The sequence below is a fragment of the Balaenoptera musculus genome, chromosome 11, assembly GCF_009873245.2.
Source record: "Balaenoptera musculus isolate JJ_BM4_2016_0621 chromosome 11, mBalMus1.pri.v3, whole genome shotgun sequence".
NCBI lineage: Eukaryota > Metazoa > Chordata > Mammalia > Artiodactyla > Balaenopteridae > Balaenoptera > Balaenoptera musculus.
In genome coordinates this window covers 96,871,484-96,885,326 of record NC_045795.1, presented here as the reverse complement: position 1 = coordinate 96,885,326, position 13,843 = coordinate 96,871,484, and the positions used below count along the sequence as shown (strand labels likewise).

The following is a 13,843-nucleotide window of genomic DNA, read 5'->3' as shown; positions in this document are numbered from 1 at the left end:
CTGACTGCTGGATCTGGCTCCTTGGAGGTCACCAGTGACCTTGACTAGAGTGGTTCCCGATGGGAGTGGGGAAGGGCAGGGAACCAGAGTGGTGGGAGCTGAGGAGTGAATCCCAGGTAAAGTAGACAATTCTGCCAAGAAGTCTGGCTGTGAACGGGGTATTGAAAAACGGGGAAGTATTTGAAGATGGGTGTGGGATCAAGGATTTTTTTCTTGTATGTTTTCTAAGGATGGGAGAAAATAGTGCAGGGAGGCAGGACGAGCCACTCTCCAGGCCCTTTCTAGACCCCCAAGCTCCCTCCGACCTTGATAGCTCTCTCCACGTGGATCTTGGCGTTTCTGAGCCGGCCCATGTGTTGAGACGCCTTGGAGAATCCTCGCCAAAGGACAAGAGAACCTGCAGAAAGATGCGCAGTGGGGCTGGGGTAGGCACCCCTCCTCTCTCTCCACTCTTCATCCGGATGCTCATCCTCTACAGCTCTTCTCCGTATCCCCACGTCCGCCCCCCAGTCTTCTGGTCCTGGCCCCAACCGCCTCGGGCCAGGAGGAGCGGGCCGCAAGGGGCCTCACCGTCCTGTGGCGGGGCGTCCTCCTGGGCCGGGGTGGGCGAGGGCCCAGGGGGGCGGGGATCCGCGGCTCCCTGGGCGTGGCTGCCGTGGGCCGAGGACTCGAGGTCGCAGCCTAGGCGGCGCGCGGAGGCTGGGCTGCCGGCCCAGCGTTGGCCGCCTGCCGGAGCCTCCTCTGGAAGCCGGAACTCGGAGTGGCCCGCGCAGGGCCATGGGGCGGGGGGACTGGTGCGAGGCTCGGGAGGCAGCAGCTTTCGCGGCCAGCTGCACACGGGACCCCCGTCCTGGCGGTACCAGGCGGTGGAGCCACGGGGTGTAGCCCCCAGCTCCCCCACCCTCAGGAGCAGCGCCGCGCCGGGGCCATGCCTGCGCCCCTCGCCGCGCGCGCGCGCGCGCGCGTTCCCAGGGCCCCAGAGCCCGCCTCCCCTCCGCGCGCAGCCGCGTCTCGCCGGAAGGCCCTTCGGTGCCCGAGCTGGGCCCTCCGTTCTGAAGGCCCGCCCTCTGTTTTTTGTCGCCTTAGAAACCATTCACCCGGCACAATCAGGCCTCGGATGGAGGGTTCGGCGGGACTACTTCCAGCAGGCCAAACTCCGAGCCTCACCTGCCCCAGACCCTTAATGAACAGGGCGCTGGAGTTGGAAGCGCAGAGCACTGGTCCGCCAGTTCCTAACAGAGTCCTGATTCTTTACCCAGCGCTTCCTGGGGCTTCAGTTATTCCGCAGTATTCATAGGGGACCACATGCTAGGTGGTGAGCTAGGTGCTGGGGACCGGAAGAACAACCTAGAGATGGTCCCTGATTTCACGGAGCGTACAGCCAAGTGAAGGGGAAACAAACAAAAAGCGAGCAACAAAGGAATAAAACAGGTGTAGGTATGATAAGGGCAATGAACAAGCAATGAACTGAAACTAGGAAGGGGGCACACTTTATATAAGGTAATCAAGGATGTCCTCTCTGAAGAGGTGACATTTAAGCTGAAGCCTACAGAATGCAAAGGTGTTGAGGAGTTCGCCAGGGGAAGAATAGCATTCCAGGGAGAGGAAAGTCTCAGCAACAGCCCTGAGAGAGGTAAGAACCTTCCTGGGGAACTAAAAGGAAGCCAGTGTCCTGGTGAGACCTGATCAGATCTGCAGCACCTGGCAGATGGAGCTAGGGTAAGGTCCTTGGGGGTAGATTTGAAAGCCAGGGCAGTATTATGGGGAAAATAATGAAGTGCAGAACACACAAACTCCCCCCAAAAAAACCCTCGGAAATAAAGTCTCATTGTTTGAGTCGACTGCAGAAAAAAACAAGTTATGCAACAGCCCTCAAGACAAGACTGTAAGCAACCTTTTTGGAAGCAGTAGGAAAGTGTTAACCTCAAATGTCACAGGTGAGATAAATAAGCCTCCAAGACGTTAAATAATTCGCCTTAAATCACACAGCAGAGGCAGCATTGCAACCCAGATCTGACTCCAGAGCCCCACTCTGAAACAGAAATGCTATTAAACACAAGTCCATGTCATCACTCAGAAGGGTTGCCTATCAGTCATGCAAGTACCAAATGGACAGTTTGTGAGGCAAACTCTAGCAATGCCCACTCAAGCAAAGTCCACGAACGCAGCTTTGTTAGTCACTGGTAGATCTGCTCATACAGTGACGGTGGGTCCTCCACAGAGCTGTCCAGCCAACCCTAACCACTGAAATCACCCTTCCCAACCCTGTGGCTGGTGATTGGGCTTCCCAAAAGGCACGCCGTCAGGAGAGGACCGGCTGATTGGCAACCATCCAGTCTGTACTCACCAGCCAACAAATTTGGTTTTAGGGGCTCTGAACCCTGGGAGATGGATCTGTGACAAATGAGAGTTCTGGCTGGCTCACCCAGGCAGTGCTGTCCTGTGAGGGCTGAGTGAGCAGCTACCATACTCTAGTGGACATCCACCTTCACCTTGAGCACCTTCATGAGAGCAACATTCACTGCAAAGCTAGGATACAGCCATATGCCCCAGACAAGGGCACACCTAATTCTGCAAGGCAGGAGGGGGAGAGTCACAGAAGTTATGTCATAAAGGGGATGATAGCTGTCCAAGCTGCCCCCACCCCCAGCCCCTCCATCCTTAAGTCTTTAACAGTACCTTTTCCTGTTTCAAGAGACCCCTTTTGGCCACAAGGAAGAAACTCTTTTGAAAACTCAGCTCAAAGGCCAACCCTTCTGAAACTTTTCCTGACATCCTCTTCCATAAAAACACCCACTGTGGGCCCCCCCCAGACTTCCACTAGTGAATCTGAAATGCTTCAACGCACCTATTTACACACCCAGCTGTTTTACTGGCCCCCAAGTCTCTCTGAGACAGGGATGATGTCATCCCCCATGTCCAGCACAATGGAAGTTACCAAACAGCTTGGATACTGGGCTGGTGGAAAGATCAGTTACTGTTAATTCAGTACCTGTACAGCAGGTACTGTGTCAGATTGACATTATCTCCACTTTAAGAAACTGAGGCACAGACTATTAATAACTTGCTCAAATTCATCAGTAAGAATCAGGACTCAAGACATTTTTTTTTTTAACTTCAAGGTATCACTAAGGTTTAGTGCTGTCCAAGAGAACTTTCTGCAATGATGGAAATTTCTATTTACATACCCTGTGACACGGCAGGCATCAGCAACTTGTAGCTATTGAGCACTGGTGGGACTGAGACAGTAGATTTTAAACTTTTTTAACTGTAACAATTAGACACACGTGGCTAGTGATTACTGTCTTAGCACAGGTAAAGGAAGAAATCTTGGATTTGAACTCTACCCTCTTGCTCACTAGCTGGGAGATTTGGGGCAGGCTGCTGCATCTCATGGAACCTCAGTTTCCTTAGCCATGAAATGGGATCATTATTTCTCTGAGGTTACCTTCTAGCCCAAATGAGCTCATTACGTGAAAAGGACCAAAGCTCTATATAGGCAGAGAGAGCAGTTTCAGAAATGGGTGGACCCTGGACTGCAATGGAGGTCTCTTGGGTTAGGGCCCTCGGCAGGACTAACGCCAGGGGCCAATCGTGAAACTGTCTCTGGTGGGGACCCCCAGGCCCAAGTGCCAGCCAGATGGTTTTAGGGAAGAAAAAGCCTCACCTCCCCTCTTTTCACGTATACACAGAGAGCACAGACCTCATGCACCCCCAGAGGGGCAAAAAGAGACTTTAATTAGGGGAGGGAGGATCCACCAGAAAAAGAAAAGGTACAGCGAGCGTGGGAGCAGAGGAGCCAGAGCAGGCAGGAGGCCCCAGCCGGGAAGCTCTGGAGGACTCACCTCTCCACCTCTAGCACAGGCACTGCACTGACAGACAAGGCGAAACAGCAGCCCCTCTCAGCTGGGAGGGCACGAAGAGGCCCCTGCGGCCAGAGGTTGCCTAGCTTTCAGGCCCCAGCTCCTAGGCGTGGCTGGTGGCCACCAGTTCAGCCCTTGTCCCCAACCAGTGCTGGGTGGCCATCTTCAGGCAGAGCTCAGGAAGCTGGCCCACCGCTTCTACTGGGCCCAAGGAAATAAGAGAAGGAGGGAGAGGAACTGGAGTCTGAAACCTCCCTCCCTCCCCACCTGGGGTGGCTCCAGGGAGGAACAGTAGTCGCCTTCTGGCTCCAGGCCCGCCCAGACCCACAGCGACCAATAAGGTACAATCACTGGGACCAGTCACAGCCACTGGAGGTGGAGGTTGTTTGTTTAAAAAAAAAAAAAAAAAGACAAAAAGGTTACAGTCTCCTACAAGCACAGAGTTTTAAGTTTCAAGACGTTAAAAAAAATCTGTCCCAGCCCAGGGGACTGAACATCAGAAGCCAGCCTGACCAGGCACATGTGGCCTTGGGGCAGGTCCACTGCTGCTTTGCTGCCCAGCTAGCAAGCACACCCCACCTCCCACATCTAATGCCCACCCCGACACCCAGCTCCCCTCCGCTGCTGCTGCTGCCGCCGCCGCCGCTGCTCTGGGGAGTAACTCCAGGACGCCTTCGCAGAGACACGGGGGAGTCTGAGGGGGAAGGCCACGAGATCCAGCCAGATGCTTTAAAACTGTCAAGAGAACCAAGAGGCGGTGAATGATGGTTATTACTGTATCCTCGGAGGCCTGCTCTGGGGAGGTGGGCTGATTTGAGAGCTGCAGCTGTACTCAGATCTCTGCAGGGCAGGGTTGGGTCTCAGGACACCCTGTGGGCACGCTCTAATTTAGCCAGCATTCAGCAGTGACCTTTGGGGCACTGGCCCTAAAACCTAGCACTGGACAAGGCAGAAAAATTAAGGGTGATGCGGGTTTTTCCACAGCTCCCCTTGGCCGTGCCACAATGGCTGCCAAAAAGCCCTGTCACAGTGCCTTGCTTGCTGAACTGAGGTTGCCTTCTTTACAAATGGGGGCTCACATGCAAATGCTTGGGGATTCAGAGAGGGACCCAGGATCTGGTACTCTGTGTCAAGCTCTGGGTGGTCCTCCAAGTAGGACAGGCCCTTGAATGCTTTCTGCCCTCAAATATCTCCCATGGTGCCTAGAACAGCCCTGGATATTTTATAGACCAGAGATTGTGGACCAATGGCCCATGGGCTGAACTCAGCCCAAAGATGAGCACTGTTTGGCCCAGGGTTTAAAAGAATATGAATTAGTCGATATGAATATGAATTAGCCAACCTTGAAAATATAGTACACCGCACAAAGATCCAGATTTTGAGATTCTTTTGATGAAGCCACGGAGGGCCAGAGCTGTGCGCTGGTGATCCTCTTCAGGTGAGGCACGTGCTCACCAGGTCCCCACATAGCCCGCCTCACTCATGTACATTACCGGCCCGACCCTTACATGCACCTGATGCCATAATACTATCTTAGATCTTTGAGTCTGAAAACTCCAATTCCTGGTTCATTCACTTACTGGCTGAGGCACCTTGGACATATGACTTAACTTCCAGAGCCCAGATAATTCATCTATGAAATGGGGATGACACCTGATTCAAAGGTTGTTTTAGGTATTAAATGAGATACATGAATGTACTTTTTAGCTGTATTACCACAGAAATGTAATTACTGTAACAACTAAATGACTGTTGAATGAATGACCCAAATACTAAATTGGGACAAGAACTATTTTTCTTCAGTTGAATTTAGAGACCTCCCAGTGCCCTGGCCATATAACCTTGTGCTACAATACAGGGAAAGCTTACTATGCACCAGGTGATATGCTTTATACACATTTCCTCATTAATGCTCCACCACACTGAAAGGTACGGATTAATTAACAGTCTCACTTCACAGCCGAGGAAACTGAGGCTTAGTCGAGAGGTTCTGTAACATGCCCGAGGAAGCAGTGGAGCCGGACTCACACATAGGTGGCCTGACTCCACGGCCTGTGTGACCTGAACGAGCGCGTTCCCCTGGGTGCACAGTACAGCTACTTTGTACACTGGCTGTCCTCAGTATAATTAAAGCCCAGGGGAAGCGGGTGTAATATCCATTTTCAGGAATCGGAGCTCCTCCTGGGCTGGACCTGTACGCACTGGTAGGAGTAAACACGAATTCTACCATCTAGGGATCATAGCTGACTCTGAGCAGAACATAGCAACAAACCAAGGACTGTTCGGAAAAAGAAAAAAAAAGAGAAGGCACGTCGTGATTGACTAAAAAAGAACAACTGTGTCATCATTTCATCAGTGTAAACAATTCGCCCTCCTCAAAGGGCTGTAGTCCTTTCCGTCACGAAGGCACAAACAACTAAAGAGGGATCTGTAGGACTTAAGCCATGAAAATGATGGAAAACAGGCTGAAGAAATCATGACTTTAAGTCTGAGAAACAGATGCCGAAGGAGACTTTTCCAGTCTGTTTGAGAAGTGGAATTATACTATGATTAACTGTCCTATACTCCTAGAAAATTCACATGTGGATTTAACTTGCCTCGTTCAGGGACTGAACTAGATACAGGGAAGGACTGTGTACATTTTGAGATGTAGAAATGAGCGACTAAGAGAGGCATCCCCCAGGCCCCCGGAGATGGAAAATGCCCTGCAGCTCTCCAACATGAAGCATGGGCCCTCCCACCCCAAGGAATCGGGCCGACCTACAGCCCACCAGAGTTCCTAGAGGCCTCAGGAAATATGCACGCACAGTTGGCACCACTTTCCCACCGGATGCTAAGTTCTCAGCACAACCCACAGGTCTTTCTACTTCTGGAAGGAAACCAGGAAGGCCCCTACACTTACATTCTTGAGGAACTCCTCGGCCACAATGCGCGCACGGGCATTGACCGAGAGCTTCATCTCACTGATCTCCTTGTCGATTTCTTCCATGAAGTGGATCACAAAGTCCACCAACTTGTGTTTATACATCTGTTCTGTGTGGAAGTTGGTGATCAGAAAACTGATGTCATACCCCTAGGGAAGGAAGACAGTGGGGAGGAGGGAGAGAAGAAACAGGAGAGAATCAGCATCCTGGGGGCACTGAGCTGGCCATGCCCTCTACGTCCACTTAGCCACATGCTTCCAGCTGCTTGTGACCCTATCCCAAGCTACATGCCCTTCAGGCAGCAGCCCACCTGCTCCGGTGGGGTGTGTATGTTGGATCCAAGGAACCAACAGTTGGATCAACTAAACCCAGTTGAGAATTTTGTGTCTATCAGACATCTCTGGCAGACTATCTGTGGCACAGACAGTTGCATTCAGAATGAGTCAAGGAAGAGTGAAGGGACTGGAAATCTTGTCAAAGAAGAATCTCATCAAACAAAAGGAACATCTAGTCCAGAGAGAAGCGAAGATGCTGTGGGAGAAGGATGGGACTGAGGTCTTTAACTATCAGATGGGCTGTGTGTAGAAGAGCAATTTTATTTATTCTGGGTGGCCCTGGAGGTTAGATCTAGGACCAGGAGAGATTTTAGCTCAGGATGAGGACAAGCTTGGCCAACATGTCTAATGCGTCTGACGATGGTGTTTGCTGCTCTGTGTGGTAGTTGCTTAGTCACTGGCAGAGAGTCAATCTGGCAGGGAGTCTGTAGAGAGGACTCAAGTACAAAGTCAGGCAACAATTGACCCAATGTCAACTGTGGCCTTGAGACTATGATTGAGTTGGTGGCAGAGTTTAGATTTCTGATTCATCATGCCCTTTCTGCCGCTAAACTATAGGCTCTGGGAAGGTGCACAACGCATCTCATCTTTTTTGCCTTTTCCGTGGTTGAGGCAGACCCAGCCTCCTAAGCTGATTCCCCTTATTCCCACAACAGCCGAAATGAAGGCCAACTCTCAACTAAGGCTGTGGGCGCCCTACAGCTGGGGGAGCAGCAATCCCAGTTCTAGAAACAATCCCAGGCCAGTGACAGTTGACTCGGTAGTGGAATTCTGGGTATTACAAACATATGGATCACACAGTCTCACCTCCACTGGTTTCCTTCGGAGGATAAAGAAGTTCTCTGCTCTCATCATCATGAAGCGCATGAACTTGTGACATAAAATCTTCTCGATCTCATCAGCCTGGTGAGAGCAAAGGAGAAATGTGTTTCCCTAAAGCTGACACTCTAGGCCAATGGAAATCTGGAGCATGGTCTTCTGACTGCAATTTCCCCCAGGTTCGCTGGAGGTAGTGGGGTTGGGTATTGGAACACCACCACCTGAACTCTGAATCGTGGGGTAACTGGTTGCCAACTGAAAAGAGGGTCTACTACATTAGAGCCCTCCAACTTAATGGGACGTTATCATGATCTTGCCTTCACCCTTTCCAGAAAAGTAATTCTGGCAAGGCCAAATCTTTTTTTATTTTTTGGCCATGCCGCATGGCATGCAGGATCTTAGTTCCCCGACCAGGGATCGAACCTGTGCCCCCTGCAGTAGAAGTGCAGAGTCTTAACCACTGGACCGCCAGGGAAGTCCTGGCAAACCCAAACCTTTTATCTGTTCCTTCCAGAGTCCACATCTATATTCAAAACTACCCTTTCCTTTCTTATTTCACTAGTGCTACATTTTCCAGTCTGTGATACATACTGTGAAGAATATCAGAGATAACCTTAGGTGGTCTCCACTTTAGTAACAATGAACATCAAACAATCCCCAAAGTTTCTCTCTGATGAACTCTCAACATTTCTGAAGGAAGAATTTTGCTGCACAGGGCAGACACGCGCTTAACAGCCCCCAACACTTGTTAATCTCCCCTTTCAACAAAGAGAGCAGGCCCTTGGGTTAGAGCTTTCTATAGGCAAAAGTGTCTAGTCTGAACTTAATAACCTTGTTTCGTTTTCAATGTGCTTGTTTTTTAGAGTTGTCCTCAATTTGGCAAGTGGTATTATTTTTCCATTTGTGGCACAAAGTTTCTTTTTCAAACAAATTTAAGTAGGAGAAAATAAGTTGGGCTTCCCTGGTGGCGCAGTGGTTAAGAATCCGCCTGCAAATGCAGGGGACACGGGTTCGAGCCCTGGTCCGGGAAGATCCCACATGCCGCGGAGCAACTACGCCCGTGTGCCACAACTACTGAGCCCACACGCCACAACTACTGAAGCCTGCGTGCCTAGAGCCTGTGCTCCGCAAAAAAAGGAACCACCACAATGAGAACCCGCGCACTGCAAGGAAGAGTAGCCCCTGCTTGCCACAACTAGAGAAAGCCTGCGCACGGCAACGAAGACCCAGCACAGCCAAAAATAAATAAATAAAATAAATTTATTCAAAAAAAAGAAAAACAAAAAGAAATTACACTTCATATTTTTACCCTAAATCTCACTTTCGGAGTCTATGGCTATCAAATTGACACTGTTACTGCTTACTTTTCTGAACTGGACTTATCCTTCATTCCTTAGCAAAAGTTTTGTGACCTGACACCAAACTGGCCTGTAGCCTTGGCTGCTACATTTCCTGCCTTCTAATCCAGAGCAAGGCCTAGAAGATGGGGCTGATCTCTCTTTATTCTACCGAGCTGACGAGTTTGGCAATCATTTCCTGGAAACAGAACCTGGGTTTCTTTGCACCCTGAATCTGGCACGCTGATCTCTCACATGGGGGCCCCTGGCCTCCCGGTGAGGCAGGGGATCTGTGGTGAGCTCACCTGTTTCACAGCAATGCTGACCCGGACAGAGTTGATGGAGCCTTCAATCAGAACCTTTTCCTTCTCATTCCTGCTGATGGTCACAGGCTGTAGCAGGAGCTCTTTGCTACTCCTGAAAACACAAAATCACAGAGGCCTCTGTACTATAAAAGAACAGAATGGTCAAGGAGACCCCACGGCAGGTCCTAGAATCACTATCTGGGACCACAGAGTCCAAGGAATAGGAGACTCACAAGCAGGGGTGCTCCAAGATGGGGGCCAGCAAGCATGTTCTCCAGCAGAAAGAGCACAGGCTCTGGAGTCAAGGCGAAAACGTTTTGAAATCCAGCCTCCTCTGTTACTTTCCTTGGGCAAGTTACCCTGTTGGAATCTCAACTTCCTCATTTGTAAAATGACTCTGATTCCTATTTCACTGCTGAGGACTGAGAGAGATCAAAAAGAGTCAAGTGTCTAACAGTGTGCCTGGCACATTGTAGGAGCTTTACAAATGACAGCTCTTATTTTCATAACTATAGGCAAACCCATACACTGTTTAGGGAATGAGGAGAGAGCCTGCCTTAGAGATAAGGACAAGCTAAAATCGAACAGTCTGGCCTCCTTTAATGATCAATCCAGAAGGATTCACTTGTTCAGCATTAAGATCCCTCTCAGCTCAGCTCCCATTCTGATGTCCCTAGATCCCAGTGATGACAGTTGGTAGTTAACTATGGTGGTGGTATCTGGGAGCTATTATCCTTTAAAAATGCCTATTGGAAACCATATATGTTAAGTAGCATAACAGGGCACATCCTAACATCTTGTCAGTTTTCTTAAATTCAAATCGTATCAACTTAGTGTGGTAACACTGCTTATCTCAGTTGTATATGTCCCAGATTAAATTTTAAAGGGGAAAAAGAATCATTTAATTACAAAACATAAATTACATAAGAGAAAATAATCCCAAGTACGGAATATTTGGAGGGGACGATGGAAGAGTCTAGTTTTTTTTTGGCGGGGGGTGGGGGGGTGGGGGAATCCTTGATCTTTAAATTAGAAAAGAATAGAGATGGCATCTCAGGTAACTAAATTCTTAGTCTTCTCCTTAAACTGCCAGAGGGCTCACTAACTCCATGGGAGATACCTTCCAAATGGCCCTACGCTGAGAAGTCACACCTTGTGTCAAGCAATCTTGACTCCAGAGCAGCTTCTCCCCTGAGTTTTGTCCTGCCAACCCACTGACCCTATTTTCTGAACTTCAAATTGGGAACCATTGTTCATCTGGCAGCAAGACAAAAAATGTGAACTGCAGTTGTACTGACAACGCCAGGATGGAAGTTGTTCATGGCACACAGTCATCTCTGGGTGCTGCACCCATCAACCCCACCCCTTTCCCTTCCCTACCTGACTTCCACTTCCGGCTTGTTGTGTCGTTCCACCACCTGGGAGGAGAAATTCTCCAGGCAGAGGGCAGCCTGCAGTGTGGCCCGCACGGCACTCAGGTAGGGACGGAGAGTGGCAGTCTGTAGGAAAAACGCCAACAGAGGATCAGAATCTGTCTCACCAAACCCACTGGTCCCCTAGTCGAGCTACACAGGAGCCAGGCAGTACTCAGGGTCCCTGACTCCCAGACACTACAGTAAACAGAATAGACTAGGCCTTCAAGGTGCCTTTCATTCTAGGTTTAGAACAGTGGTTCTCAACAGGGGACCATTTTGCCTGCCAGGGGACATTTGGCAATGTCAAGACATTTTTCATTTTCACAACTTGGGGTGGGGTAGGGGTTACTGGCATTGAGTAGACAGAAGTCAGGCATACTGCTAAATATCCTACAATGCACAACAAAGAATTATTCAGCCCCAAATAGTGCTGAAGTTGAGAAACTCTGGTCTAGAAGCATACAGGTGAATGACTGTCTTCAATCTACCTTTTGAGCCAACAAATGTATAAATCTACAATGTGCCAGGCACGCTAGCGGCTGGGAATTCAAAGATGATTAAGACCTTCTCTACCCTTAAAACAGCTCAACTAGGTCAGGAAAACAAAGAAAGTAACTATGATATAATGGGTAAAATGTAAAATAGATTTACAAATTTTATTTGCAAAAGAAATTGGTTTTGATTTGAAGATGGAAATAAGATTAGGAGGACTTTACAATGATAAAAAGTAGAATGACATTCCCAATAGAGGCACTGGTGTCTAGCTACACTGGCCTATCTTCAGTTCCTCGTATTAGCCAAGTTCTTTCTCACCTCAGGCCTTCACACATGCCAAACCATCTATCTGCAGGCTTTTCTCCCCCTTCTTTGCCTAAGTCATCCTTTAGATCTTGGCTTATTCAGGGAAGGCCTCCTCCTTCCTCAGAGAGGCCTTTCCTGACTTCGCTCTTCATAGCAATTACTATAATTTACAATGACACACCCTTTATATACTTTTAATAAAGTAATTTTCTCCTTCACTAAACTGTAAGCTCCATGGTCAACAGACCATGTCTGTTTTATTCAAATTTACTTACCCTGCACCTAGCTCAGTCAGCAGCTTACATATACACTGTCTTACTCAGTTTCTGTAGAATAAGTGAATGAATGAAAAAATAACTTAAGCAAGATCAGAATAACAAAAAAGGGCAGTAAGAGTTCCAGAAGTAGTAATGAGTACAGTGTTGCCGGGAAGCATTTTAGATTCAATGGATGAGGCTGCAGTGGTAGCCTAGAGATTCATGGGGAATCTCAAATGCCAGGCTACTGAGTTTAGCTCTTCTTTTAAGGTGGTAAGGAACTGCTGGGGCTTTCTGAGGAGGAAGTTACACGACTACAGTTGCATGGCAACTCTGTGGAGAATGGACTGGAGGAGAGGGAAGTGAGAGAGCAGGCAGAGAAGGTTATTTAAGGAGGGTAATGAGGGCTTGGCCTGGGGCAACGCAGGACAAGCAAGATTATCTCTGTCAAAATTCAGACAGCAAATCTGAAAAAGGTGCATTTTAGGTGGCCAGCCCTGTGATGCCTGCCCTTTCAAAAACAGAATAGACACATTCTCGTGTAATACCTCAACAAGTTTGATGTTTAAAAAAATCAAGAGGCATGGCCTAAATTAAAAAAAAAAAAGAATATCCCAGCTTTCTAGCTGACATAAGAGGACACAGAGGTGGAATAAGTAACACAGGAGGACGAGCAAGCTTAGGGAGAGAAGATGAGTTTTGATCCATAGGTCTAATTTCAAGGTGTCTTCAATATATCCAGGTGAACCTTGAAAGAGAGCTAGGAAGGTAGATTTAGGAGTCACCATACATCACATGGTCACGAAAACCTGTACATTAAATAGGTATCACCAGAGAGTGTAAAGAAGAGGAAGGTAGTGAGCCAAAGTCTCAATTTCCAGGAACACCCACAGTTATCAAGAGGACTTCCTGGAAGGGACGGGTCAGCAGTATGAGAGCTTATATTCTACAGTAAGGTTGATACGGTTGAGTTCTGACCAGGAAGGGGTCTGCGTAGAGGCAGCATAAAAGAGATCCTTCAGTGAGGCAGAAGCAAGGCTGGGGCAACATGAAGAGTGGGATAAGCAAGTGTGGAGGTTTCCCTGAGAGAACTGTGGAGTCAAGCGGGCAAGAGAGAACAGGGGAGTGTATTTAGTGAAGGTCTACTCGGGGTGGGGAGGTGGCCCTACTACGTGCCTCAGCGGCCCTACTACGTGCTGAGGCTTACTACGTGCCTTCGAGGCGCTACCACAAGCCTAGGAGAGCCCACTTCCGGCTTCCTCCATGCCTCACTAGCCCCCATCTGCTTCAAAGGTCAGACTATGCAGCCGCAAGACCTGCTTCTTCCAAGGGCGTCCCCCGCTCGCCCCTTCCTCACCTCGGCCCCGCCCCGCCCTCTTTCTCCCAGCCTCAGGGTGTCCCACACCCCCAGCATCCCTCGGCCCAGGGCCTCTCCGCTGCAAAGCCGCATCTCCCCCAGACCCAGATCCTTGAGACAGAACATTGGGGGTCCCCAGCCCGGGGCCCGTCTCTCACCATCGCGGGCGCTGGCTGGGCCGGAAAGCGGAAGTGCGGAAGTGGCCAGTCCCGCGCCGCCTTCCCTTTCGCGAGAAGCGCAGCCGCAGTCTCCGCCCGGACGTCTGGACTGTACCATCAACGCTCCGAGCGGGGGAGGAGAAGGCTAAGAACATTTGGCCCCTCGGAAGTTTTCCCCCTAGGACTGTCTTGGTAGTTTTAGGCTCCTGAAGTGTAGAGTCACTACTCAAGCTTCTCCCGTTACCCATGGAGCTCTTGCTTGCGACTCTGGC

The 13,843-nt window shown here is 49.6% G+C and overlaps 2 protein-coding genes and 1 non-coding gene across 10 annotated transcripts in view; all 3 read right to left on the bottom strand.

Moving 5' to 3' along the window:
* Positions 1-1,015, bottom strand: part of TTLL3 (tubulin tyrosine ligase like 3) — a 36,796-nt gene extending 35,781 nt beyond the window's left edge. For 7 of the 8 annotated variants that reach the window (XM_036868727.1, XM_036868729.1, XM_036868722.1 and 4 more), the window contains exon 1: positions 306-712. In XM_036868727.1, the coding sequence (XP_036724622.1) occupies positions 306-353 (48 nt within the window). In that variant the 5' untranslated portion in view covers positions 354-712. Of the gene's footprint in view, positions 1-305 lie in introns of all 8 variants that reach the window. The other variant, XM_036868723.1, reaches the window with a different exon arrangement.
* Positions 1,016-3,703: 2,688 nt separating this feature from the next.
* Positions 3,704-13,709, bottom strand: ARPC4 (actin related protein 2/3 complex subunit 4). The gene is made up of 6 exons (XM_036868754.1): positions 13,572-13,709; positions 10,964-11,082; positions 9,584-9,695; positions 7,930-8,025; positions 6,766-6,936; positions 3,704-4,598 (listed from the first exon to the last, which is right to left on the bottom strand). The coding sequence occupies exons 1-6, from the start codon at positions 13,572-13,574 to the stop codon at positions 4,593-4,595; spliced, it is 507 nt and encodes a 168-aa protein (XP_036724649.1). The 5' UTR covers positions 13,575-13,709; the 3' UTR covers positions 3,704-4,592.
* On the bottom strand, positions 8,344-8,416 carry TRNAR-UCU. Its single transcript has one exon. It is a non-coding gene; the product is annotated as a tRNA-Arg (tRNA).
* Positions 13,710-13,843: the final 134 nt, after the last annotated feature.

Excerpts from the sequence above, each read along its gene's own strand:
- ARPC4 (XM_036868754.1), bottom strand. Across the intron at positions 9,696-10,963 it reads AAGCCGGAAGTGGAAGTCAG|GAGTAGCAAAGAGCTCCTGC; the intron begins GTAGGGAAGGGA and ends TTGTGTTTTCAG. Across the intron at positions 6,937-7,929 it reads TCCGAAGGAAACCAGTGGAG|GGGTATGACATCAGTTTTCT; the intron begins GTGAGACTGTGT and ends TTCCTTCCCTAG.